We start from the raw sequence: 27,594 nt of genomic DNA on the forward strand, positions 1-27,594 counted from the left end.
TTCTAGTGATGTGTGTATTTGCTCCATCTATTTCTCCTCCCCATATCCGTCGCTGTTGGTGCACTGATCCATTTAAAATGAACATTAGAATCGGGAAAGCAAACACTGGCCGATTCTGCTCAAACAAACACGCTCTTACCAGTCACGGCTAGTTCAGTCGTCCTCCGGACCACAAACCCCCCGAACTGGACCGCACAGGTGTAATTCCCAATGTCATCTTCTTTCACCTCTTGGATCGAGAGAATGTCTCTTTTCTGGATGATGCTGGCACGCCACTGCTTTGGATGGCACTCCTGCAGAAGGACAGGCAGACCTTCAACTTGCACTCTATGCAGGTGATGAATAACTTCAGAATCCATCACGGGATGACTAACAGCTGATGCACGGAGTGGCGGTGCGTGCCACTGGCATGACAGGCAAGGAATGAAATGCTCCACGCTGCTTCAGAATGAAGTATCAACGTGGCAGTCCTGCATAATGGCTCCATACAGTAAAATGATAACACCTAGCCATTACCCTACTTATCTGCTCAGGAGTTATTGTGATGAGGTAAATGCCCACCACCCAGCAGAGAGGGAGAATTTCATTTAAAGTGGTCTCTGTTGTGTTGCCACTGTTGCGTCTCTGCTGTGTGGGGTAAATCTGCGCACAAAGGCTGTACCCATGACACGTTCCGCTCAGTCCTCTACTGCCCCCACAGTGACAATGGCTGGCCGTACTCCAGCATCGCTCCAGGCGACCTTCGAATTCAATCACTCTGGCTCCACAGTGGTCCAAATAACTCTGGGTTCCAGCACTCCCACTCATTATCCAGGCCCTAATTGAATTCTGGAAGAACCTAGAGGTCCAGCCTGGCCGAGTTAATCCACTGCTGATCTGCCTGTGATTATTCTGGCCTGAACTCTTCCAGTGGACACGTTGCTGTCCGCAGGCCGTAACTGACCCGGGAAAGGCAGTTTGAGCGAACCCGCGGGGCAGAGTGTGAGAAATGTCCTTCAAAAAATATTTTGGGGGTTTTATGGATGCTCTCTGCTTGGAAAAAAAGCACTATTGTGATCATTTGTGTCAGTCTATTATCTGTCCCAGTGATCTAGAGACACATTTAGCACAAAGATTTTAAATGTAAACAGCCATAACAGACAAAAACAAACCAATGAAGCCTTTCAGAATATCCGTAAAATACCATCATCACAGAATCCATTTTTACAGTAATGAAACGATAATGGGGAAAAATAAAAGCGAGGCACACGATAGCATCCATCCAAACAGCTGTAAAAAACAACCAACAACAGTAAACATGGCTGGTCAGGAATCCGCTCACCTTATACCAGGTGATGTCTGGATCTTTGCCTGGCTCCACGTAGTCGTCGATGTCAGGGCAGAGGATTTCTTTGCTCTTGCTCAGCTCTGCCTTCTCCTTGCGTCTCATGTTGGAATTGTAGCACAGGTTGCTGTCATTCTCTGCCACTGTCAGCGACATGGACACCTTCATGCAGTAGGTGGAGTTTCTGGGAACAGGGTACAAACAGATTTGAGGATCAGTGGATGATTAGATGTAAATACCATAACTTTAACACAGACTCTATATTTACTGATGCAGGCAGCATTTGAATGTAAACTTGTAGCTCAGCGTCTTTGCTGCACTTTACATTACATCAACTTTCCTCTCAGTGTTGACATTAAGTCTAATAAAATAGATAAAACACAGGTCAAACCATACGATGAACCTGAAGGCAGGATTCAATATTTGAGCAGAAAAAAAACAATATCAGGATTATTTAGCAAAAGACCTTGAATTTACTTTTCTTTTAGCACTGCTATCAGAGTCTAGCTCCAGCCCAGAGGATGCATATTCTCCATCTTTTTCTAGGTCCAGCAATTTTAAAAAAAAATGAATCGATCAACTTAAACCACAGCTGCATCTTTACTTTATCCATCCATTTTCTTTTTACTGCTGCTTATTCCTAATTTGGGTCCTGGAGATACTGGATCCCTGCAGCCAGACAGGGAACCTAGACATGCCACCAGTTCCTCATGGACCACACACACACACACCCGCACACACCCACGCACACACCTGGGGGGTAGTTTAGGGTCTCCAATCAATCCAAAAGTTGATTTGGTTTTTTTTGGTCAGTTGGAGGAACATACAGTGACTCATTCATCAATGATGTGCTGCAACAAAACAGATGAGCCTATCAAATTCTCAGTGCTTTATACAGGTTATTTGTTCCGAAGTCATTTGTTTGTGTGTACCACTCTGCCTCTGCTGTTCTGTTGGTGAGCAATAATGTGTTCAGCAGCTTTATCGAGTCAATGAGTCACACTCATGGTCACTAATGGATTTATGAGGGGTGGGGTTAGACAACTGCTGATAAGGTCTCACAAAGATTAAAGCTGCTTGGTCATCACAAAGACCGAGGCCCACCACACACACACACACACACACACACACCACACACACACCACACACACACACACACACACACAACACACACACACACACACACACACACACACACACACACACACACACACACACACACACACACACACACATTAATCTCCCCTCACTCTATCATTCACTCTTCTCTGTTATCTCCAATGTCAAAAACACAATTTCAGGCTTCCGGCTCACACATGTTCCAACCACTGTCCCCACCTCCACAAACTGTCAGATGGAGTCTTTGTAACATGAAGCTGATCTCAAACCTGATCAGTGTACACACTCTCATCTTCAAGTTAAACACTGCTGATAATAAAAGGGGTGGGGGATGAAACCCCTTTGTTAACACTTCCATTATTGCTAGAATAGGCCCCAAATCAGTTCATTTAATGATGGATGTGCCTTTAGTAACCCAGGAGATGTTTCTGCAGCATCCCACCAAAAACAGCATAAATTCAGCAGGAACTGCTCCGGGGCCAGCGAGCTATAAAAGTGCGGTGGGACAGAGGCGATGTGGCTGTGGCTGACTATGAAGGTAATGAAAGTATATATCAGATGCTCCACAAAAGGAGAAAGACAAAGCAGAGAGAAATTCAAACACTTTCCACAGCTCTGATATCTAAAATAGTATTAAAACTTCAGTTTCTCTTCAATTGAAAGTGAGATCAACGCAATAAAATCGGCCTCAAACGCAGAGGCCACGTGCTTTTATACAGTTAGCCGAGCTCTGTTCCTTTCCCGTCTGGCCCAGACTGACTCTCATTTGACTCGGTCACTGACTCAGGTGAAGGAAGGGGGTGGGGGGGTGGGGGGGGGGGGGGGGGGGGGGGGTGCACACTGCCATATGGGTTTTCATTTCTTTTCATTACATCACATTTATGGTTCGCCAGATGCTCCCATTCACTGTAAATGGCAAGTTTTCACATGATCTACTCAAGTTATGGAAGCAATAAGGCAGTCACCTTTGTCATATATATATATATATATATATACCTCTGACCCCCCCGGGATTATATAACATAGATGCAGATAGGGGCACACATGTGCACACTTACTGTAAAGACCGACATTTCTGCACGCAGCCATGGAATTTAAAGATAGAGTGAAAAGAGTCATAGTAATATAACAACATCTACATTTAATTAATAAAGCACAATTTTCATTTATTTTTATCCAATTAACATCATACATTTTTGCAGTCATGTAAGCTCACATGTTACTCATATGCATATGATCTCCCCCATCCCTCGGTTTGTTGATATAAGCTGAAGATGATAGGAAATGACCTCTCACAGTCAAGCACCTGAGCCACTGATGTCCCCAGGGAAGCAATAGAAGACATCTCCACATATTAAATATTCACAGCAGGCACCCTGTGCATTGTGGGAAGGTGTCAGCACTGCTCCTTGATTGATGGACAGTCAGAGTGCAATTCATGCTATGGTGTCTGTCAGATTCTGTTGGTGTGTATATGCTTGGGATATTAATCTGCGGCTCACGTTAGCTCGTAATTTTCTGCACATTATTGTCTGGCGTGGTGAATAATGTAATGGTGGGAGGGAGGATGGTTTTACTGTTCTCGAGCACACGCCATATACAAATTCTTCTAAAATGATTAAGCACGATTGACCTAAAGCAGGGGTGAGCATCGAGGGCCGGATCCAAGCCAGACTTTCTGTCCTACAGGTCCTCCTCTGATGGACAAGTCCAATCCATGAAGGCTGGAATCCAGCCAGGTTTTGCATCCTACCAGGGAGAAACCGCTTTTAGCAAGTTAAATGAAACCCCCAGTGAAAGTGTTTCCCTGTAGGACAGAAAGTCTGGCTTGGATCCAGCCCTCAAGGACTGGATTTGCCCACCCCTGATCCAAACTGATGGAAAAGACCTCGCGTGTGATGACACAATGGAGTAAAGGAGTGAAAGAGATGGGAAACATGCTGCCGTCCTCACATGAAAACTGGTGATTAGGGTAAAATGTGCAGACAAAGATGGACAGAGCAGGTTCACACACTCCAGTAAATGCATGCACTTCCATGGGAGAGAAAGAGAAACACTTCAGTGTTCCTCCATATCTCTGTCTGATAGAAACATCTGGAGGGCTTCGCTGAAAAGCCCGACTCAACGCAGAGGGATTTACCTACATTTACAGATAGCACACAACATGCCCGGAGCTTCTGGGAACTGTTCTGCCGTATACATTTGGATTCCCTAGGTATTAGGACGATGATGTTTTAATCTTGGCATTTTTGCTGCAGCTCAGTGGATTCAAACAGAACCAGTACCCCAGCTTTGAAGTGGTGGCTATTTATTTGAGGGCATTTATATTCATATTTTGGTTACATTCTCTGAAAAACAGGCTCAAAATCTGGCCAATAACTTTGTCGGGCAGTATATAGCCCATAATGCAGCACATTAGCTCCCCTTGCAGAACCACCCACCCCTTAGGAACCCTGAAAACCCTGCTTTTCTTCCTGTGATTACATGGTGTGGGCAACTCTCAGCACCAATGACAACTTTGTTATCCATAAAACCACAATCTATAAGGGCTGCACCACATGATTGTGGAGTTTTGTTTGCCAGACAGCGCATATGGAGCGTTTTCTTGTGTGCAATCTTAAAACTCAATAACAGGGCATCTTATCCTTTAGTCTTGGTCATAATCATGTCTGCTATCAAAGTGGGTTCAGTTTATCTGATATTTCATTATGTTGGCAAACTGGAAATGTCTCTTTTCAAAAATAAAACAAAAATTACATCTCTGTAATTGCATTCATCTTATTATATATGATTGATTTGTGTGGCATATTTAAAGGGCTATTGCCTTCACTTTTGGTTTAATTATAAACAAATGGATGTTTGTGAAAAATGTCACTTTTTATAAACCCATGAAAAAAAAGGTTCTAAAACAGAAAACTATGATATTTATGGCAGGGAAAGACATCAAAGTGCCAATTAGAATGAGTCTCTGGGTTAATTTAGATTAAATTAACTAATGTCTGATTATGACAGACATTGTGGACTCGTTCTACAATGGAGTGACAGGTAATGTGCTTTTAATTGCGTTTATTGATAATGGCATTATTCCAGATGAGTAACTCATTATTTAATTATTAAACACCCTGACCTGCTATTTCATTAGGTCCACCTAAAGTAATCCAAATAGAAATTTTTGTTAATCATCCGTGCCTTCAATTTGAAATGCTAATATTTTAGAGTAGATCTTTCTATTTGCCCATCTGCAAATTAATGGGAATGTGATGAGAGTAATGTGTATTTATGAAATACGAATGGAGGACGGAGAAGGAGTTTTCTTGTGTGAGTCTTATGTGATCAGGCCATACATGGAATGATTAATCTCTTAGCAAAAAGGCAGCTGATTCAAGCTCAGGGCGAAAACATCTGCTGCATTCTGAGGAGTATTTGACACAAATCTCCTGGCTCGATATGATCCGACAGAAAGGGAGCTGGGGGCACTTTATTTCAACTTTAGTCGTCCATAGAATTACGCTGGAAGAGAACCTCAGGGTACTTTAGCGCAGGTAAAGGACAATTTACATCGATGCACACACATAAAATATAGGCATTAGGTGAACACAGATCAGCCTTAACGGTCGAACCAGTGACAAGAACACTGGTCATGATGGTACAAAGTGAGCTTCTGCTGGGAACGCCGATTCTTCTTATTACTCAACTTGTCAGCTGATAACATTTTTTGCAGCACACAAAAATTTAGGATTGATGTCACATAAGCATGAAATCGGGTAAAAGGTCATCAGCAATTAGTGACATTTCTAATGAGACGCACGTTGCTACACAGTATGTTGTTACTGTAAAACCCAGCAGCTGTATTGTGTCTGTTCTGTGTGTGCAAGGTTAAAATACACAATTATAACCTGAATTAAAGTATATGAAATTAAAAGGACTATATTTCAGTTACAATAAAGACTTGTTGGAATAAACAGTCGGATATGCTTCTGCCACACGAGTCCCTCAGAATGCAGTAATGTGATGAATTATGGACTCTTGTATCACTGCGCACAAACACATTGATTTTGAATGCATCAGCAACCCTCTCTGGTCTTTAAGAGGCCTTTTAACTCAGTTTATTAAAGCTCTCTGACATGAAGAGCTGCAATGAGGCCTTTAGTGAGGGATGCTTTCCACCATAAAGGTTAATACATTACAGTTACATAATTATGCATCCTATATTAACAGGGCTTCCCGGTAACGGCCCACTACACTGTCTGTGCATGCCTGCTTTTGTGGGATTATTTTAGCTGTTGTTTCTTTTTCTTATAATGCAGAATGCATCAAGACGTCTTCAGGACAACAACGGCGTTTCCCTGGCGTTGACCTACCGTAAGACACAGGAATAAAGTCCAGCGTCCTGAATGTCCGCGGGCCTGAACCAAATGGCATCCTCCTCCTTGCTCATACGCGTGCCATCGAACGAAATGGGCTCCTCGAAGTCGCTGTGGCCCAGGCCAGAGCTGCGGTACCACATGAGACTGAGGCCCACACTCTGAGCCTGGCTATAATTGGCCCGGATGTACCCATAGAACAGAGCGCACTTCAGTCGCACTGGCTCACCCTGAAGCACTCGATACTTCAGGTAGTCCACCGACCAATCAGTGCAGCCGTCCACTGTTGGAAGACAAAGGACAGGAGAGACGTCAGTACAGGACTGGGCTGGTGGTAAGATTATGTAAAAGGAAATAATCAAAATTTGCCATCATACGCACAGTAAGTACAAAAATACAAGATATTACCAGATATTATTCTGTCATAAGTGTTGCAACAAATCAACTTGGTCATTCATAGTGGATATTTTTGCCCGTGAAAGTGCATAAAAATATAAAGATGCACTATTTACACTGACGTTATATAATACACAACATGAAAGACTTCTCAATTAATAGCTCCAGCAAGACCATCAGCACTCATCCAACGATAACCAGTGTACAGCGTGTAGACGGGGCCGCTGCATGGCTATAAATGTAGTTCAGCCTCTTTGAGCCACAAATCATGTGTAAAGGATTTACAGAGTTACGACCCTATTGTGCAGAAGATTTATGGCAGGTTACGTCCCTTCAGTTATTCTTGTGTCCTGCTCTCGTATGCACACACATGCATGTGTGTTGTCTTGGTCTCAGACTTCTTTTGCTTTAGCTAACGTGCTGCTCAGTCGTTCACCGAAGACCCTTCAATCTGAACTAGCTGTCCTCCTAAGTTAGCGTGTTTGCTGTACAGGGAAAGTAGGACAGCCCATTTACCAGATCAAATCAAAAGCCAGTCCATGCATTATGGATGTGTTGCTGTTAACAACTCACACTTTTGGGTTCTGACTGTACACATGTAGAGCCCCAAGCTGGAGGTCGCCTCACATTCAGCAATCGCTCTTGGAGTACTTGGCCTCCATTTCTTTTATTTCTCCAGCAGGTGTGTTTGAGGGCACGTTACCACGGCGATGATGAGTGTGATCCGATCAAGTAATAGGACGCATGCGTGTATGTCCGTGAGTGATCCTGAGCCTCACAGGGACAGCTAAGTGCAGCATTAATATTCTTAAACAAAACAAAGGCAATGTGCACTTGTGTTTGGAGGCGAGCGCGTATATGAATGATCGTGGGACTAATTATTCCTGTTAATTACTATCCCGGTTAACCACAACCATGTGTGTGCGTTGGTGTTCACATATGGATGTGAGATGATGTGGGTGTGTGAGACACAGACTACTAATTATCTATTCTGATAATGAGTGCAAACCCCTGCAGATGTGTAACTCTCATGAGTTCACCCGCACTCCTGCTAACTTTAAACTTGATTATAAAACTCTGTGTTACTGCTGAGACCTCCATTTGCAGTGGGAGTGTGGAAGACAGTCTCTTCTTCTCAAACAGAATGTCCCTAAATGTAAACAAAGCCAGCTGTAATCATCACCAGGCCCCATTCAGCCTATTCATTATTCACCCTCTGCTCCTCTAATGGATATGACCTCTGCCTTCATCTCGCCATCACAGGTGATAACCTTCCCCCACCACAAAGGGCAAAAAAAAAAAAAAAAAATCCAAATCCAGTCTTCCAACATTGTGTCACCTGCTTTCACCCGCAGAGGTGAGGAGGATTCTGAATGACCTGCATGTGTAAATACACAACGAGGAGCCCTTTTCCTTCTGTGTCGGCCTCGTGGGGGGGTTGAGGGGGAGGTTGAGGAGGGGAGCTGGTGTCGAGGTGGCCTTTTGTGATCGAAACTATATTTACGTCTGAAACTCAAAACGGCTTTATCAACTCAATTAGAGCCTGACATTTCCCACCTCCCGCTGCTGGGGTGAAAATCAATGTGATGAGGAATACTGCAGTCCCCCCCCCCCAAGCTTTTCCTCTGTTTCTCTCTCCCTCTCTCTCTTTTTCTTCACCTCTTTCTCTCTGCTGACAGCCAGCACGTTCACTGGCACATGTGCAGCTTTTTTTGCTTTTGTTCTTTGCAGCCATGCACCTCTGGAACATCACACCCTCAGAAGTCAGTCTGTCTGACCACCCTCGGACAAACCTACACTATATGTACGCTTCCATATGCACACACTCCCACACGCTTATTAAACATGCATCTAATTACGAACTGCAGCACCACTGCAGGACAATGCTGCTGCATGTGTGCAGGACTGTGAAGCTACAGGACACGTGTGGGTCGAGCAGAGGCCTTATTACATTCTGCAGAGGCCGATCTGTCTGTCTTACCAAGGCAATAAATACAGACCCCTGAGCTGCCGTAAATCTAGAACATTCATGCATGAGCCACACAAACAAGCCACACATCCTCCCAAACCACACTCTGTGGCTAAAGTGTGGCTTCACACCACTCGTTGTTTTTCTTTCCTCCCTAATCAAGTTCCCATTATCTTTCATGGCAGCAGCATTTAACGCAAATTTGCCTCCCTTTCCGCTCTCGCTGTATCACGTTGTCCTCGACCGTCAGCCCCTCTTCCCTCATCACTACCTGCTCTCCTAATGAAGTGTAATTATCAGATGTTGGGTGGGCAGAAGGGTTCTCACAGGCCAGGAAGACATTCTGTGATCTATATGTGGATAAGAACTCTTAATAACTCTTCTGTCGCTCTCATTTTCTTTCTCTCCTACTCAGCTTACGCCCACTCTGTACACAAGACTCCATCTCAGTCTCTCGTGTATATAGCCTTTTAGCTTGTTTTCAAATGAGCTTTGAAGAAATTATAAATAGTTTGTGTTTAATACACTGCAGAATATATGAAGCTGGTTATTAATGCAGACATAACCAGCAACCTCAAAGACATTACTAACTGTTTAAATGGCAGAAATTGACCAGGTTATTTTTCCTTTTAACTAACAATACCGTAAAGCTGGCTCAGATTGTCACACAGAAAACAAATACAGCTGTTTGCTTCAAAGGTAAGAGAAATAACAGTGGCGTGTCTGGCAAAGGAACCCCAGTAGGGAACAATAAACACACCCAATGTATGGCTGTATTATCCCAATACATCTGAGCACACATTACTGATCAAATGGCACATCAAAGCAACCGAGAGAGGAGTAAGAATTGGACAGAGGATACGAGCTGCTTTATTATCACCAGACTTTGAGCCCAGAATGGTTTATTATCCTGATATACAGCATGAAATCATACATCCAATAGTATTAAACACAGCAACAATCTCGTGCTGTCACACATGTGATGTCAGTCAGAAACATGTGCTGCAGTGTGGTGGTGTTGGAAAAGAACATCAATGCCTCACTGTACAGCAGAAATGGGATGAGTTATACCGTGTAGCTTCCTAATGCACCCAGGTGATGGTAATCCATGAAGGTCAAGGTGAGGGTCAGGCTAAAATGACTATCTCTAAACAGGGGGGGGTATATAACAGAGGAGCATAATCTTTCATCCACTTATACCAGTAACAACTGGTAAAAACTCATTCACACCAAAGCGTGAACACTTTGCTCTCCTGGGACATGTGACCTTAACGACTCACCCAGCCCCATCAGCTGGTTTCTATGGACCTTTGTCAAGCACGAGTGACAGCTATTCAGGAAGGCCACTCCCCTATGATGGGCATTCAGCCCTTTCATACTGCATTAGGTGAAATAGATTCAACTCCCCCAAACCAAACAGAACTGAAGAAGCCTTTTGGGTGAGGTGGGAAACATCTTCCAGTTGCATTGTACAGTCCAGTTAACCCTTTGCTGGACCTTAACAGGTATAAGTGTTGTATTTTATTGGCTTTTATCAGCATGGGGGCCATGCTGATGGTCTACCACAGCTTGTTATTAAAAGTCTGGTCCCAAGTGGGTCTAAGCCAATCAATCCATTGGAACAGTCCTGATATTAAGGGATCACATCGAGGAAAATGTGTGACAGTGCTGGAATTGATTACTGATGAAGAGTTAGAAAAAAGATCTGCAGATCTCAGAGATACAAGTCAGTGAACAATAAAGAGACTCAAACTATTGATTTACGAGCATGTGTACATTGTCATTAAAAATACACGTTCAGGTTTATGTGGATGAAAAGTCCTTCAATAATTCATGTTTGACTGTTCCTCTTGTCCTCGATGCAAACAGTTTGAGGGTTTTGCTGTTTACAGGTGCACGAAAAATGAGTTATTAAAATTGTGGGACATTTTTCTGCAATTTCATATGATTCAAACTGTAAAGGTAATGCAAACCCAATTAAATAAATAAAAAAAACATCAAAAGCAGCTCAATGCCCTATTTTTCTTCACTTGCCTGTTTTTTCATCGTGATAAGAGACCCTGTAAAGCAGGGATTTCATTGCAAAGAGGTAAACTAATTTGTGTTTCTGTCAACCTGCTCAAATTTGGTGAACCTGCACAATATAAATGATTGTTATTGTTACGACAAAAGGGTTATTACAGTCTATCAGAACAAAGCAGGTCAATAAATAAATCATGGTTTGCACTTGCTGTCACTCAAGCTGCTTAAGTGACTGAGAGCTAAGCAAAAAATAGCCAATTCACATCTTTTCTTTCACAATTTGTGCCAAACTTGGACCGGAAGAGTTTTCCTTTAGTGATAGATAATGAAGCAGATGTTTGGCCGTTGAGAGCTGCAGCGACACGCCGGCTTGGCAGTGTCTATAATTGCAGCTCTGTGCGGCTGCGTGAAAATGATTGGCGGTTACAAGTCACATCTTTGAATAAACTAGCAATTGTCAAGCATGAAATAAGCCAATCAGCTCACGCAATCAGTGAACTCTAAACTGGCACAATGATCTATTTTTTTCAACCCCTTGTAAATCCCTTTTTCTATTTCTTGTATGTTTATTTAGGAGGGTCAGTAAAGGAAACTTCTGTGAATTCATTTAAATGATGAAGCTAGGTGCTCTTTTTGGGAGGCCACCGGATGCTGGATGCATTAAAACAGCTTAATTTGAGACTCACCAATAAATCAAAGCCATTACTCACATTAACTTCTCCAGCCGGCCCACATTAATAAAGTCAATCATGTTTATTTGCGTTGAATTGCAGCCTCCATTTCGCTCCATCTCACATGATTACTGTTGGGCTGTGAACTGTTGTTGTCTGTAATGCAGGATTCTGTTACATTCATGATGGTGAACCTGCACCCGAGGACCACTGAAAGGATACACCAGCAACGGGGGAATGACTGAAATCTAATTTCTGCAGTAGGTGTTCTGCAGCAGTCGACAATTTGCATACATATTGGAAGAGTAATTTCAAAGGCAACACAAATCTTTGCGAGATAAACCCAAAACAATATAGCTAATAAAAATAAGGCAAATCCCCAACAATGAGATTTGCTCTGCATGTGGTGGGCTTCTGGAAGGAACCTGCTTAGGAATGTATCAGAGGCCAAAATGAGTACGTGCTAACTTCCAAGCTGTTCTCAAGGTGACAGTTCTGTTTCTATTGTTTCCCAGAGAAACCAGGGTGCGTTTGTTGCCCTTGACCAAGTTCAGTACAGCTCACTCCGATCCTTTAATAACTCTCCAATTGACTTCAAATTAACCAGAACCCGTTTTAGAACAGAAAATTTCCCCTGTTGTGCACGAAAGGGTGTCAGCAAGACTCTCCCTCTCTCTTTCTCTCTCTGTCCCTGCTCATCTTTTCTTCCCTTCTCTTGATAATAAAGGGCTCTTTTTTAGGAGAACAGAGAGCTTGTCAGGATTCGGCCAACTGGGGAAAGTCATTTGACGCTCAAATTAATGCACTCGGGTATTCAATGGTATCTCCCCAAAAGCGGGGGGGCAGGATTGAAGGGGAGCGGGACATTGTTCCTCATAAATGGCTCTTTATTGTACAGGCAAAGTTTGGAAATGTGCAACGCTAGTCACGGTTGGCGCGGTACGGAGCAAATGGCCAGGCGTGAAATCGTACGGTCCACGTCTCCCCTACATCATGCGCAGTTTTACACATGCAGATAGTAGCCCACTAAGTTGTAAAGTCGAAGCTGAGTGCGGCCCCCATCCATCATGCTGATGCTGGACACGCTACGAAGACGTAGATAACCTGTACATAATATGGTGCAACACAGGCAGCTAAGAAAGCAGCAACCCAAGCTCTTCCAATTCAAACAACCTCAAAATCCAGCATGCGTGTATGTGTGCGTTTGTGTGTGTGTGTGTGTGTGTGTGTGTGTGCGTGTGTGTGTGTGTGTGTTTGGGTTTTCCTATGGGGAAATCTCTGTTTGCCTATGCTGGTGTCAGACTGTCATGTATTATTACAATTCCAGTAATTTCTTCTCTCTGTGGCGTGTGTGTGTGCACGCGCGTGCGTGCCCGTGTGCGTGCATGCCTTGCTATTGCACAGCTGTGCTCCATGAGAGGCTGAGCTGTCACTAATCTCCCCCAGTAGAAATGCAGCTCGGGAAAAAAAATGCCATCTCAACTTTGGGAGCCGTTGTTTATGCAGACTGCAGGTTCCACTGCGGCTAATTTCACACGTCGTTATCACTCACACCCGTGTGCAATTTCCTCTTGTGGTTTGAGACACACACAGTACAATAAATAAATAAATTTTAAAAAAGACAGCAGAGGAAAGAGGTGAAACACTCATGGAATAAAACAAAGGCTTGGAAGTCCACTCAAACATACTTTTAATAAGGTTAATCCAGCTGTGGCAGGATACTGGGAACTATTGTTTTCATCCATTTACAGACCATCGTGGTGGCTCTTCATTGATAAAATATAAAGCCTGCTGTTTCTTTATTTTTTAATGGCAACTGGAGGCTGCCACCAGGCCAGGTCTGCGTCCAATAACCCTCCCAGTGATGCTGATACCCAGCAAACAGACACCATTGATAAACTGAGTAAGACAAAAATAGAGTCTCGCTGTTGATGAAAGTCCCAAAACTGGTTTATTTCTTTAGCATTTATTTGGCCATGTGGTTAATTATCTGCAGGGTTTGATTCACTAACGAGGACACAAACACAATGGCCAAGAATATTTCAGCTTTTTGTGGCCTCACCGTGCTACTATCGGACCCCTCTGTGGTTCTATCACATCCAGAGTCCTCATGATGGGATGTGTTGGTCTGAGTTGGCTGTCGAGTGAAGGGAAATCATTTGATGTTCATCAGGTCACCAGCTTTGAAATATTTACCACATTCTATAACGTAGTGATCACAAGTGCTGCTCGTTAATGGCTTATTCCTGCCTTTGATTCCTGCCATCTGTTTCATTTAAGATAATAAAATGGTTTTTGGTGGGTTATATTCTTTGGTTATTAAAGATGTTTAGCAAACAGTGACAACAGTGATTGTGTTGTTCCATGAAGGTTAATTTGAAATGGAAGAATACACTTCTTTATCTATTTTGTGCTTTAAAACAAGGGACATCAAAGAACAGATGCAGAATCCCAGCTGGTTGGTCCTTGGGGGATATTTGATTGGCTTGATTTTTTTAAAATTGTATTTTCTTGACTATAGGTCGCTCCGGAGTTTAAATCGCACTAGCCAAAAAATGCATAATAAAGAAGAAAAATAGATATATAAGTCACACTGGACTATAAGTCGCATTTTGAGGGAAAATTTATTTGATAAAATCCGAGACCAAGAACATACATTTCATCTTGAAAGGCAATTAGCATGGATTAGCAATAGGGATGCTAACGTAACAAATTCAGCTACATGACCCACAACGAACTGAGTACGAGTCTGCTTTGCTAACGTAACATATTAACAGTTATTCAGATAACTATAGCATAAAGAACATCCGAGCAAGTTTACCAAACAATCAAGTCTAACTCCATAGACGAAGCACCGCTTCTTCTTCTGCGTCGCTAGAGGAACTCATTCCTCAGTACACACGCATAGAGCGCCCTCTTGTGGTTGTCAATGTGAAAATAACGAACATGTGAAATTCTGTAATAATGTATTTATTTAAGTCGCTCCGGAGTACAAGTCGCACCCCCTGACAAACTATGAAAAAAAGTATGATTTATAGTCCGGAAAATATGGTAATTAAATTTTGATATTCCACCTGATATTTTCATTTGTTCCTCATCTTTTGGAGATACAGCAATCAGCATCTCAAGATATTGTAATGCTTTATAAAACTGCAGCCATTTCCTCTGTATCAAAATTTGGTAGATGAATGTGATAAATTTAATGTTTACTTTGGTTTTATGTTGCTTCCAGATGGAGCAAATACGACAAGGCTGCAAGCACACATAAGAAACCAATGCTAAAATTCTAAAAAAACAAACAAACAAAAAAGGTAGAGTTGAACTGAAACATGTTTGTTCTTATGGATTCAGCAGCATTCACTGCAATAATACACAATATTCCCTGACAGGCTGGTATCACAGGGGAGGGAGGCCAGTCCATCTGTCTACATTCGTCAGGTGGATATTGATCGATAGCACAGAGGTGAAAAGCTAAATTGAATCCTGTCATTTTCCTTCTTGCTCCTGCTTGCACAGGCTTACATTTCACCACGTGGTTCGTTTTCTTCACACCTTTACTCCACAGCTGGCTTCATCCGTCTCTTCTCCATTCTGATCAATGGTGATATTGGTGGTTTCGGAGGTCAAAGCACTGCAGAAAGTGACCACATGCTGGATTTGACTGGATAAATGACAGAGAGGCCTGTTTCATGGTTGAGCTCAAGCAACCCAACCCCTCAATTTTGACCCATCTTTTCCCTCCAGCAAACCTCGATCATGATGTGTACCAAAGCCCAACCAGAAGAGCATTAGAGCTCAATCAAACAAAAGAGCAGATTGTGGAAAAAGCAGGAATTGTTGTGTTCCATGACCACCATGACTTGTTTACAAAGCATAGTTTGTATTCAGTTAGGTTAGGAAAGAGCAGAAATTAGCAAGCGCTGAAGCTACAACTACATTTTGAGTCAGAAGAGTATGAAGGCTGGTTGATTAATAATGTAATAATCATTATCCCCATTACGACACTGCCCCAGTTTATGTACAGTATGTACTCGCCTGCTTTGGTAAGCAACAAGAATCCAGGATAGGAATCCAGGATAAAAAATGAATTCTTGAGAGCTTTTCGTGCCAATAAATCATCTCAAGAACCTGCATGGATGTGTGAGGCTGTGCGTACCACAACAATATGTGCATACTGAAATCCTCGCCGCGTGTTTTTGTGCATTGACAGGAGAGTACAAAAGAAAGAGAGAAACAAAGGAGATGAAAAAGACAGAGAACAGTCAGATCGGCTGACTTGTCTGATGCTTTCCTCTAAAATATTTATGTAGTTGGAGAGTTCTGTCCCGGATTCAGAATCTAATTAAGCCTCATGTCTAAATGGATGTGCTTGTGCAGAAGCAAGGAGGAGAGGCAGCAGAGGTCTGCAGCAAACACATCACTGCAGCTGCTCCTTTACTGGCTGTAGAGCCCTGCTGATGCACTCCAACAGGAAGTGCTTTCAGTAAAATCATGCAATAATTCACTACCTGCATGTAGAGTCGATTATGCAAAACTTAAACATTTTTTTTTACCCACGCTTGCCCAAACGCTATCTTCAGAAGTCAGCTTGAACTGCCCTGAATGATAATAGAATTATAACTTTGTCTATCAGATGTGACCGCGTTGCCCGTATATTGGCCTGTATGTCAGCGTGAGGGCTTCCCAAAGGTCAAGGCCACTAAGGTGTAGCCAGCAGCTGATTATAGAGGTGACATTATCCATGATATTATTATGGCTGTAGGTGCAGCTAGCAGAGGGAGAATGGCTAATCTCTGTAACAATGTACAACCCAAACACAAGTGCAACAAAACATCCAATAACACAGAAATCAGAGAATGGTGAGCAGTGATGGGTTTCAGATGAACTAACTGGGGCGACACGGCCACACAGTGGTTCCATCATATTCAGTCTTTTTTAGTTGTTTTAACTCAAGTGGCAGAACAGAATGGATGTCTCACAGAATTTGAGCCTTGTCAATCAAAAGAACCTTATACCAGCTTCACAGACAGGCATTTTGATTCATTCTAATGGCATCAATGCAGTGTTTAATCCATATTTAACAGCATTTCACACAGGAATACTTTCTGCATTACTGTGATTAAACTCTTCTGCTTGAATTATTCAAAAATTTACCCAAAGGAGAAGGCATGGCCATCCGGTGAGCTGCTCAAAGGCAGTGGCCAGCCATCATGGAGCTCCCTGTTCATTAGTGTCACACACATTTGGCCTTGTAAGCCACAAGGAAGGGGAACGGGGGGGACAAATGAATTAAGGCTGAAGAGATAAACTCAGCAGGAGAAATTGACGGGAATCATTCCAACTACACATGAAACTCGGCTTGTTGGGTCCCATTGCCTCCTGCTTCCCCTCAGCCTTCAGAGCACGGAGGGCAGCGCCCGTGAGGCAGCATTAAACAGGAATTAATGGTGTTTCATTGTGATACTGATGGAGAATGTGTCCCAGAGGTGTGTCTGCTCATTGTCTTCAGGCCTTGTAAATCTACAATAATCCTCCCTCCGCAGAGTGAAAACACGCAGGAATAGTCGACACACATGCACATAAGCACACGTGCAGGCCTGTTCTGCCATTCCGACAATAAAAAGGCGTCTCAAGAAAATAAAAATCCTCCAATGTATCAGCTACTGCCTGTGATTTGAAAACCTCACACATCGATTGGAAACTCATTCAAGGTTCCATGGCGCATATATGATTATAATTTTGGCCCGAGTTTGGGCCTCGTGCGAACTAATATCCATACCGCACTCCCCCCAACATTTGGCCTCCACCAACGCATCAGCCCACACACACACACACAGACACGGTTGGAGCGGCAGGAAGGCAGAACTAGCTACACTATTCTTTAAATATGCTCTTGTTTTACTCTGAAAAATTAACTTTGACATTTTTCAAGGCACATATGAACAAAATATTGACTTTATGATATTTGTTACTGCATCTTAAACAGAATATTTCTTAAATAAATACATGTTGTGTCCTGTTCAACGGGAACAGGAATTAACACAGCATAGTGAGGGCGGAAGAGAAACACCTCCAGACTCAGAATGTTATTGTTATGGATACCCAACACACATAGTGAACTATTTTTAGACTATATTATATATATTATATGCTAACATCCAAGTCGGCATTAGTACCTCACACAAAGGACTTTGCTTTTGTGCTTTAAATATTATATTAAAATTGTTGTACCGAGATATGAAGGAACGTAAATTAAATCTAGATTTTCTCAATTGAGGGGAAACACGACTTGCTTGATAATATCAAATGATGTATCCAGCTGGACTGGAAAGCCTAATCTACAGTCAAACGCACACATTATCCTCACATCTATACGACTGTACTCTTCAGCTGCCCACGTGTGCCGACCTACAGTACCAACACACACTGAGCAAATGTAGTTGCTGCTCTCTGGGGCAGCACTTTACATACCATATTCATACTTAAGCTCACAGTGGGCAAAGGCTCCACTCCAGTGCACAGTAGGTGTTGTTGAAATAAATATTTTATATTAGAATCTAATTGGATTTTGTGGCCCGGAGCACCCTACCAGACAATCGACAGTATCTTCCTAATGGCAATGCTCCCTAGTTGGAGGGCGCGTGCACACACACACACACACACACACACACACACACACACACACACACACACACACACACACACACATATGGAGTCTACTTTATGTACTGTATCATTCCCATACATTTGCAAATGGCCATGGGTCTCTCATAAAGATTTATATGTCAAGGAGCTGTATGTTTACATGTTTACATGTGTGCATGTGGGTGTGTTTAAATATTAAAAGGCAGCAGGATGTCTCTGACATACTCTTAAGCATGTGGAGATGTCACAGAGGGGTTGAGTTTGCCTTCTCTGCTTCTGCTCATTGAGCGGAATGCCCTTGCGAATCCCGAATGAGAGCAGTTTGAGGTTAAACATATAAACATGGGCCTGCTCTAATGAACTTACAAATGAACAGGACAGAAGGGATCTCTGTGCATTAGCAATATCACCCGTTCACCCTCAGGAACTATAGACCAAATGAACAGGCAAGCAGAGATAACCAAATCACATTTGGGCTATACAGAACAAGCAGATTAAGTATTGCCCCCTCCTCGCTGCTTTATTGACAATCAGCAGATCCAGACTTGTATAATCTGACAGAAAAAACAAATCAATATCCACCATATGATCGAGCTCATACCACACCAATGCGTATTTAGCCCTCTCAAAACTGAGCCTGGAAAAGCCCCATCAGCCCCATCGGCCAGCTCTCCAACAAATCCTGAGCTCTCAGATCAAATAAGGGAATCAGAATAATCGTGAAGGCACAGGCTAACCCTGGCTGCATTTTTGAGCGTATCGCTTTAGAGAAAGGAGGTTAAATACCAAATGCACAAAAAACGATGTGCCTATTGGCTGCCCGGTCACACATCTTTTTCAAAAGGTCATGACGTTTTTGATTAATCCCAGAAAAGGTACCGACTCAGGCGTCCCACAACAGCTGCATCTGAAGTGTGCCAGACCCTGCTGTCCAGCTGCTAGCGCCCACAGAAATCCCTTTCCCATTACCAGTATGGCTGCGGCTGTATCTGCGGTGCACAGCCGGGGTGGGCTCAGTTCATTGCAGAACTCCAATACGGTCACCTGCTGGCTCACATCCAGCATTTACATATGAATAAACATGAGGGAAATTCAAATACATGAATGAAATGCAGGGGGGAGGAATCAGCAGGCTGACTTTGCTCTCCTTCCACTATTCCTCCTTCATTCCTCGGCTCATCCATTAGCTCACCCTTCTCGTTTTCCTCATTTTTCCTCGCTTGTCTGAAAGGCAACCTCACTTTAGGCATTCGTATTTACAGCTGTTCCTCAGTCCCCTTTCGCTCCATCATCTTTTCTCCCTCTCTCCTATCTCCCACCGTCTTGTCGATTTCACGGCCAGCCGTATCTTTAATCTTGCTCTTTCCCCTGTCCGATGGCCCTCCCCTCCCCTCCCTCCCACCCACACCGTCTCTCCTCTCCAGTGCAGAACTAAATGGAGATTAATGAAGGGAGGATGATGTGTCTGTCATCCAGACAGACCGGTGCAGTCACCACAGCCAGCCAAACACCACATCTATTCAGAGCGCACCAGCGAGGGCTGAGCACTCAGACGCAAGGAACTACGGATTAACCCTCCACTTTAGTTCAGATTATTTTGTAAATACTAACAACACCCTTGGCCAACGCGTACATGTTTTTTAAGCAATACTGTGTGTTTGACGTATGGGTCTCCTCTTCCTTCTCTCCTACATTTATCCCATCACTGGAGGATATTCAGAGCACACCCCAGCCTCTCATTTCCTCCGAAGTTTAAATCCTGACAACCGATGGCTGTTCACTCCTCACATGCCAGTCAAATAGCTCTGATAATCCCTGCAGGAAATTGACTTGTATTTTAGAGCTTCATTTCCCACATCACGTCCTTCCATCACCCATCCTTGGATAGAGGTCAAGTAGCTTTCACTCCTCTTCCATGCAAATATGTCCATAGTGCAGCAAAAACACAGAAGTGCTCTATGAAACAGGTGCACGACCATTGCGATCACTGACACCAGTAACAACTCACACTGGTGGTGAAAGAAAACCATTTTTAGTTTTGTCAGACATGTCAGGGCCAGAGGAAGCTCTCTAATATGTTTTTGTTGCACGTTTGAGTGGCACAATTGAGATTTCCACAAAGGGAGTAAAGAGCTTGTTGACGACTTCTCATGCGGAGGCCTTGTGATTAGGCCGGCATGTTGACTTTTGCTGATTATGAGGCCTGTTATGTGAGAAGGAACGCCAACATTTATATTCCAAATCTTAACCGTGAGATTGGCTATTGAAGCTACAATCACAGCGCTGCTTGTGCATGAAATATATTTAGCGGGAATGCAAATCAAATGCAGCTAACCCCCATGATATCACCGTGCAGCCCAAGTGCGCGAGCATGTTTTTCTACTCAGAAAGGAGGCAATCAGAGCTCCCTACCCAAGCGGCTCCAGCTAAAACCAAACATTCTGATGAATATATGATGCATTTACTCACAAGGTAATTAGAATCATCCATTAAACCCCATCGTCAAACACACCCATGTATGCCACATTTAACACTAAAAGCTGCACGTACCCCCACACGTGCTCGCTAATCAACAATCACACAGCAGCTGTTTATGTGCGCACCGTGTTCATTTATCTATTGTAATCCTCTCAGGCTGACTGGATTGTCTGCGACAGCGTGCACAGCAGTCAGGGGAATGCAGCAGGGCTACTGCGCTCATGTGACTGTTGGCGAAATAGAGGCAGAAATCCGACAGGCCGGCGTGCATCCTGCTGCCGTTAAGTCGACAGGAAGACTCCGGTGAGGCTGCAGCAGAAGCGCCTGCAAACGCTGCAGCTGAATTACACAAAACCATCTGCTCCGTTCCAGTCAGCCGCAGTTGAGGCTTTTTTAAAAAATTCTCCTGTTTCCACTGCAGGAACTTTAGGGGGCCAAGGCTGTCGATGCGTGTCTTCACTGCAGGAACCTTCCCCAAAAGGCCATTTACAGGAACTTTTATGGGGGCCTATCCAAGGCCCAGCTCCAGGGTAGGTACTTCTCCTCCTCTCATACCTAGTCAGTGTGAAGTGACTCGTGAGTCGTCACTGTACAATTTGGAGGCTTTTCCAATAGGGGTTCCGAACGTGATGAGTAGGCTCTATTATGTTAATGTTGGTCTCTTAATGCTCTGATTGGCCTGAGGATTGACGTCACTGATGAGTCACGAGATGAACGGGCTTCAGAAAACTCATTCCTGTCATTTTAAAAGCCCCGCAACAACGATAGTGTGTATTTATTAATTTTACAAAGTAAACGTTACAGCTACAAGTAAGGTGATACCCTGGTGCACCAGTGAGGTACAGACATTTTTGCACTGTGGCGGATGAACCACAAGGTGAGACCTGAAATGAGGTTCACCTGTTAGTCTCCAATGGACATAAATGTGATGTTGAGAAAAGCTAAAAATACCAAAGACAATTACCAGACAATCAAGTGGGATGAACAGAAAGGATTGGAAGTGTTTTTACAAAGGACTGGAAATGGTATAATCAAAGGGACACTTTTTACAGTACTGCGCAACAGTGTTGCCTTGAGTCAGCCACAGAGATGCTGGACGCTAAACAGAAGCTCTGAGTGTTTTGGGACTTTCAGCATATTTTTTACTTATTTCATTCCTGGTGAGTTGAATTTAAACAAACACATAGCTTATACAAAGAAAGTAATGTTCTTGTTCCCTGTATGTGGACAATGAGCTTGCTAGTTAGCCACCAGTGCTAACGCCGTCCTCTGATTGTAGTTTGCAATTGCGTCATTACTATGGAAATTATAAATTAGTAACATTTGATAAACTAAACTAATGTTAGTATTTTATCATAATTTCTGTCTTTTGTGTTAAGACTCTCATGATAAAAGAGTCAACGGTACAATTCAAACATTTATCAAAGATGGATCCAGAGTTGCATTTACATGCTAAGAGCATTGCAAAAGTGTCTGACCACTCCATTCTGAAGACATCACAGCGGTTCAGTGGTGTAATGGAAAACCAGGACTGCACAGGACTGTCTAAAGCCGATACTGTGTCGTGGAAAAGCGCCTTTAGATTGAAAAACTCCTGGGTGGGGCTTGAGGTCTGCTCTGATTGGCTAAACCTACAGCACAATGTAACACGGAACCCAACAGAAGAGGAACATTAGCTTAGCAGACGCCACTTGTCCTCTCCGTAACTGCCCACATAGCATATTTTCTTGGAACATTGGCCCATCTCCGCTCTTTTCATACTTCCTAGTTTATCGTTGTTTTCTTTGCTATTATTTTTGCTTTTGGCAGCTCGCCCAAGTGACATCGCTATTGAAAGTGTCACATTCTGCGGCAATTCAAACGCGTGACGTCACCAAGGGAAGCTGCCCCACAGTGGAAACAGGAACATCGAGAGGGCCAAGTGAGAGGAACAGTTCCTGTAGAGTTCATGCCCCCAGCATTCACCAGGAACTCCCTCAGTAAAAACGTGTCTATTTACACGCATACACAAGAATAAAGACACTCCAGAGGAGGACAACATCGGGGAGAGGACCACAAGAGCTTACTTCTGTTTCTATAGAGCCTGCAATTGTGTCAGGAAGTGACCTTTGTTCTGAAGTGGTACGTTAGTGGCTCTGCTGTGCCTTAGTGGCAACAGTCACCTGTTTTGCTGGGATCATAATTAGATCAACTGGATGGGAAAGGGACCGGGGACAACTCTGACAACTCTGGCAGATGCCGTCGTTCTTCTTATCGCAGGACAGGAGGAGAGCTGGTGAAAGCACATTTGACTTACATCCAGTAGGCCGTTCTGGTGGAATAACCAATGTAAGACCTTCAGGCAGCATTTGAAAATATTTTCCCAGTGGACTGACTATGGAGCACTGGGTGGAATAATATTGTATCACATTAAGGCCAAGGTCGATAATAGTTTTTAGAATGACCTCATTTTTTTAAAATCCATACTAGGGTCGAGTACCTTTTTCCTAAAGTTAACTTTGTTATTTGGTCTTTTCGATTTTTTCGCTGTATCCAATAAAAAGGTTTGAAGCCAGATGCCAAAAAGAAGGAAAAAACCTCAAATGCATCAATTACCATCAAAAAAGACCTTTAAAGCTCACGGTGTTTACTTATTCCTGCTTCCTGACAGTTGCATCAATATCCAAATGAGAGTATTACAGATAGTTTGAAAAGTTAAAAGCACATCTAAATAAATTGTGCCACTTGCTTCTCAGAAGCATTTGGGCGTGAGGTTCGTCGATGCACCCCTGCAGCCTCTGTGTGTGCATCTATCGAACGACTAAACCAAGACAAGGCCTTCCAGCTTATGCCCCTCATCCCGTGCATAGAAATACTGCAGGCACATCGATGTTTGTGCACGAGTGCGTTTCTAAAGTAAAGCACAATAAGACACGGAGAGCAAGTTAAACACACCACCTTCACAATTACAACAGTTCCACCTTCTGCACGTGTTAGTCTTCTTTACTCCTGCTCTCATACATCGTGCACTTCCACCTTATTTAAATGCTAATACTCTCATTTTAATTCCTTTTTTGCCCTCCCTTTTCCTTACAGGATCCACGTTTTCATCTGCAATGTTAATATCAGCTCCTCTCTAATTCCCTTTCCCCATCTTCTTTCTTTCCTCTTCCTGTCTTTTTTTTGATGCGTGTGAGTTGAATTATTCCATCTTACCCAGGCTTTTAATTCTCTTGATTGAGCCAATTACCTTATGCACGGATCAATGTGGGAAAGGTAATGATTTAAATGGCTGTTGCATAAAGGCACATACCCACTCCAACTGGTGCAAAGGCGGAGGGAAGGAGGGAGGGAGCAGAAAGGAGCAAGACGGTTTAGCAGAGGGAGGGAAATTAATATCCTCCCTAACACAACCGTGCATGATTCAGCATGTACATTTAAGTGCTTCATTTTGTCCGCTTGCCTCTACCTGGTGCACGCCACAGTGTGAACGAATGCAGGGCGACAGACTGAGCGAGCCCAGTTTCTGCAGGGATTATCTAAAATGTATGGGCTCTGCGGAAACTGGGTCAGTCTGATCCTGAATGGTGCCACCGTAGCAGAAAGTCAACATCTCTCAGAATGCCACATCGTCTGACCGGTTTGTCTGTCAACCTGCCCCTCACATGCAGCTCTGGTTGATCCACACACACATCCACAGCCCATTATTGCAACATGTCATCTATTGAGTGAGCTGTCCCATCCTATTTGGCCTCCCCGCGATCTATTATTGATGGAATGGAGCATTGTATCTAAATGCAGTCCTCCCTATGACAAGCACTTCAGCCCAGAGGGAAAAGAGATGCAGGCCAATGTCTGCGAGCGCCTACTGGGCTCTCTTTGGGACCGAGCCAGTGAATGGATGAATGACTGATTAGGTTGTGTTTATCTTGGACTCGGTCTGACATAGATATTTGTGTGGCAAAGGCTTTTTGCTTCATGTCAAGCTATTTTAGACCTCATTTGTGATTCCGTACAGGGTTTATAGTTGTTTTCAGGTCTTAAAATTGTCTCATTGCTCATGTTCTTTGCTGCAAACTGACTTTATTTACTTTGAATTTGCACCTGCAGGCCTGGCTGGGAGCAAATGCAACGGTGAGAAAATAAAATGTCTGATTCACTGGCACAAGTTTTAAAAATGAGAGGTGTTATTGTGCTCTCACGCATGTTTCAACCTGATGGTGTCACAGACCTGTTTGGAGTTTTGACACCTGTCACTCACTTGTCTGAAAGGGACTTAATGTAAAAATGAAAGCTCCCGAGTCGCTTCAGCACAGGAGCAACCATCCAAATAAAAGATTATAGATTGAAAATCAACACAGGGGACTATCACAGCTACCTGGGTGAATGGATGAGCAGGAAAACTATAGTCTGGCCCCACGCAGAGAGGATCCTAGAAGCAATGAGCTGTCAGTCATTCAATCCTCCAATTACCCTTGTTTTAATTAGATAGAAGCCAAATCCCCAACAAGATTAACTTATTTTACTTACAACCTTTTTTTAATTGGTAACAAATAAGAGCTCCAGTAAATCATTAAACACTTAAGAGGAACCAGGTGATCAATCCAGCAAGACAACAGCAGGAAAGCAGATTCTTATTGTGTTGAAGGAACCAAAGGAAGCTGAGACAAGTGAGAATTGCTGTAAAACTGTTTTTATGCTGTCGTGCTGTTAAAGCGACCGCAGACCTGTCTTCTACTGACTTATAAAGCTCTTCTGCAAAATGATCACTAAATTATGAATTATCTGTTAATTTGTGTTTATTACCAATTGCGGGTTCCAATTTGCGTCTCCACATGGTGTTGCTTTAATTAAAGCTTCTATTGTTTTCATTCACTGTTGATCTAGGAAGGCTTGACAGAAGGGTTTTCTGGATTCTGCACAAGTCTCTGAGAATGTTGCTGCCTTTTCTTATCTGTCCAAAAATAATTCTGCATCTACACGCCGTTCCACCTGCATCCCAATTCACCCAGGAGTCCCAGGTTGCTCCTGTGTGCCTGTCTGCTCCTGCCTCCCAACACCAGATGGTATAATCTCTGTCATATTGTCACATTACAGGAGTTCAGATGCTAATGGCTACATAGAAAATCCAGCTGCCAGCAGCCTGGACCAGTGCCCGTACCCGCTTTGCCCAGCTCTGTGACAGCTGTGCCTTGCTCAGTCACGCTAGTGAAACACCAGGGATCACACACACAAAGCAGGGAGGCTGGGAGTGGGAGGTGGGACGTGACCGTGGCGGGCAGGAGCCGTGAAATATGCTTGAGATGGCAGGAAAAGATGGCAGGGAGCTACTGTTGATGATGAGGGAGGTGGCAGGTCAGGAAATTAAGTTTGGGCTCTAAATTAAAATCTGTTGGCTTAAAAAAAGAGGGCAAACTAGGTGGACGAAAGAGAAATATGAAGAGAGAGTCAGGATTCAGGGCAGCGGAGCAAACAAAACCAGTACTTTATTAAACTGTGGATGAGAACGAGCAATAGCAGGCAATTATGGCCATTACTGTCTCCTGCAATTTTTATAAACTACCGGTACTCATTTTCAATTGCATGGGAAGTGAGGGTCTTGTGTTAGTCTCGTCTTGTGTTTGTTCTGAATTTATCCAAACAGCTTTCCCATCCATTAAGGGGACGACAATCGGTTTGCCTATAAGTGAAACACCATTTATCAAACCTCCTCCTATTCAATTAAACATCTGCCTGAGAGCATCAACACATTAGCAAAAGAGCAGGCATACAAATGTTCGGTAAAGGGCAGGAGAGAGGCAAGAGAGGGGCAAGAGAGGGGCAGGATAGGGGCAGGAGAGGGGCAGGAGAGGGGCAAGAGAGGTGCAAGAGAGGGGCAGGAGAAGGGGAAGGAGAGGGGCAGGAGATGGTGAAGGAGATGGGCAGGAGAGGGGCAGGAGAGGGATAGGAGGGGGGCAGGACATGAGGCAGGAGATGAGGTAGGAGATGGGGCAGAGGGGTTGTCACAGAAATGGAATAATATGTTACCAGGGATACGGATGATGTCCTTTATCCCTTCCTCTCTGCAGTGCTGCGCTCCCCTTTCCCACTCCATGTCTCGTACAGTTTTTTACAATGATGATGATGATGATGATGATGATGATGATCATTCAGACAGAGATGAATGAAAGTCTTTTGTTTTCCAGAGTGTGGCACATCTGTGATGGATGGCAACTTCATGAAAACGCGCCGTTAACAGATGAGCTGAGTAAGACGAGAACTCAACAACAGTCGGCTATAACCCCGGCTCGGCTGCTCCGTTAATCTGATCGCTGCGTTTTGGGATGGAATCAAACCCAAAACAGGGACGAGAAAATCAAATTGCAGAAACCGTTCCTTACAAAATCAGACAACCTCGCAAACAGATTTACAAAACGGCCCGGGAGAAACGATGCACCCCACGCGGGCCGCCTCTCGGATCCATCTTCCAGTGTGTAAAATGTCTGACCTTTGACCCCCCTCATCCTCAAACATGGCTTAGTTTAAAGAGTGGAGGCAGAGCTTGTGTAAACGGCTCTTGTGCATATAACAGTTTGCCTTGTGTCTGTGTGCTCGCGCTGTTTACCTTCCATTTGACCAGGTGAGGGG

At 43.6% G+C, this 27,594-nt stretch overlaps 1 protein-coding gene across 4 annotated transcripts in view; it reads right to left on the reverse strand.

Annotated features, from left to right (window-relative positions):
- Positions 1 to 27,594, reverse strand: part of il1rapl1a (interleukin 1 receptor accessory protein-like 1a) — a 125,504-nt gene that overhangs the window by 64,203 nt on the left and 33,707 nt on the right. For all 4 annotated transcript variants that reach the window (XM_057051436.1, XM_057051425.1, XM_057051456.1 and 1 more), the window contains exons 3-5: positions 6,805 to 7,090; positions 1,322 to 1,508; positions 140 to 293 (exon numbers count right to left, since the gene is read on the reverse strand). In XM_057051436.1, coding sequence (XP_056907416.1) covers positions 140 to 293; positions 1,322 to 1,508; positions 6,805 to 7,090 — 627 coding nt within the window. The remainder of the gene's footprint in view (positions 1 to 139; positions 294 to 1,321; positions 1,509 to 6,804; positions 7,091 to 27,594) is intronic.

Source organism: Takifugu flavidus, chromosome 1, assembly GCF_003711565.1.
Source record: "Takifugu flavidus isolate HTHZ2018 chromosome 1, ASM371156v2, whole genome shotgun sequence".
NCBI lineage: Eukaryota > Metazoa > Chordata > Actinopteri > Tetraodontiformes > Tetraodontidae > Takifugu > Takifugu flavidus.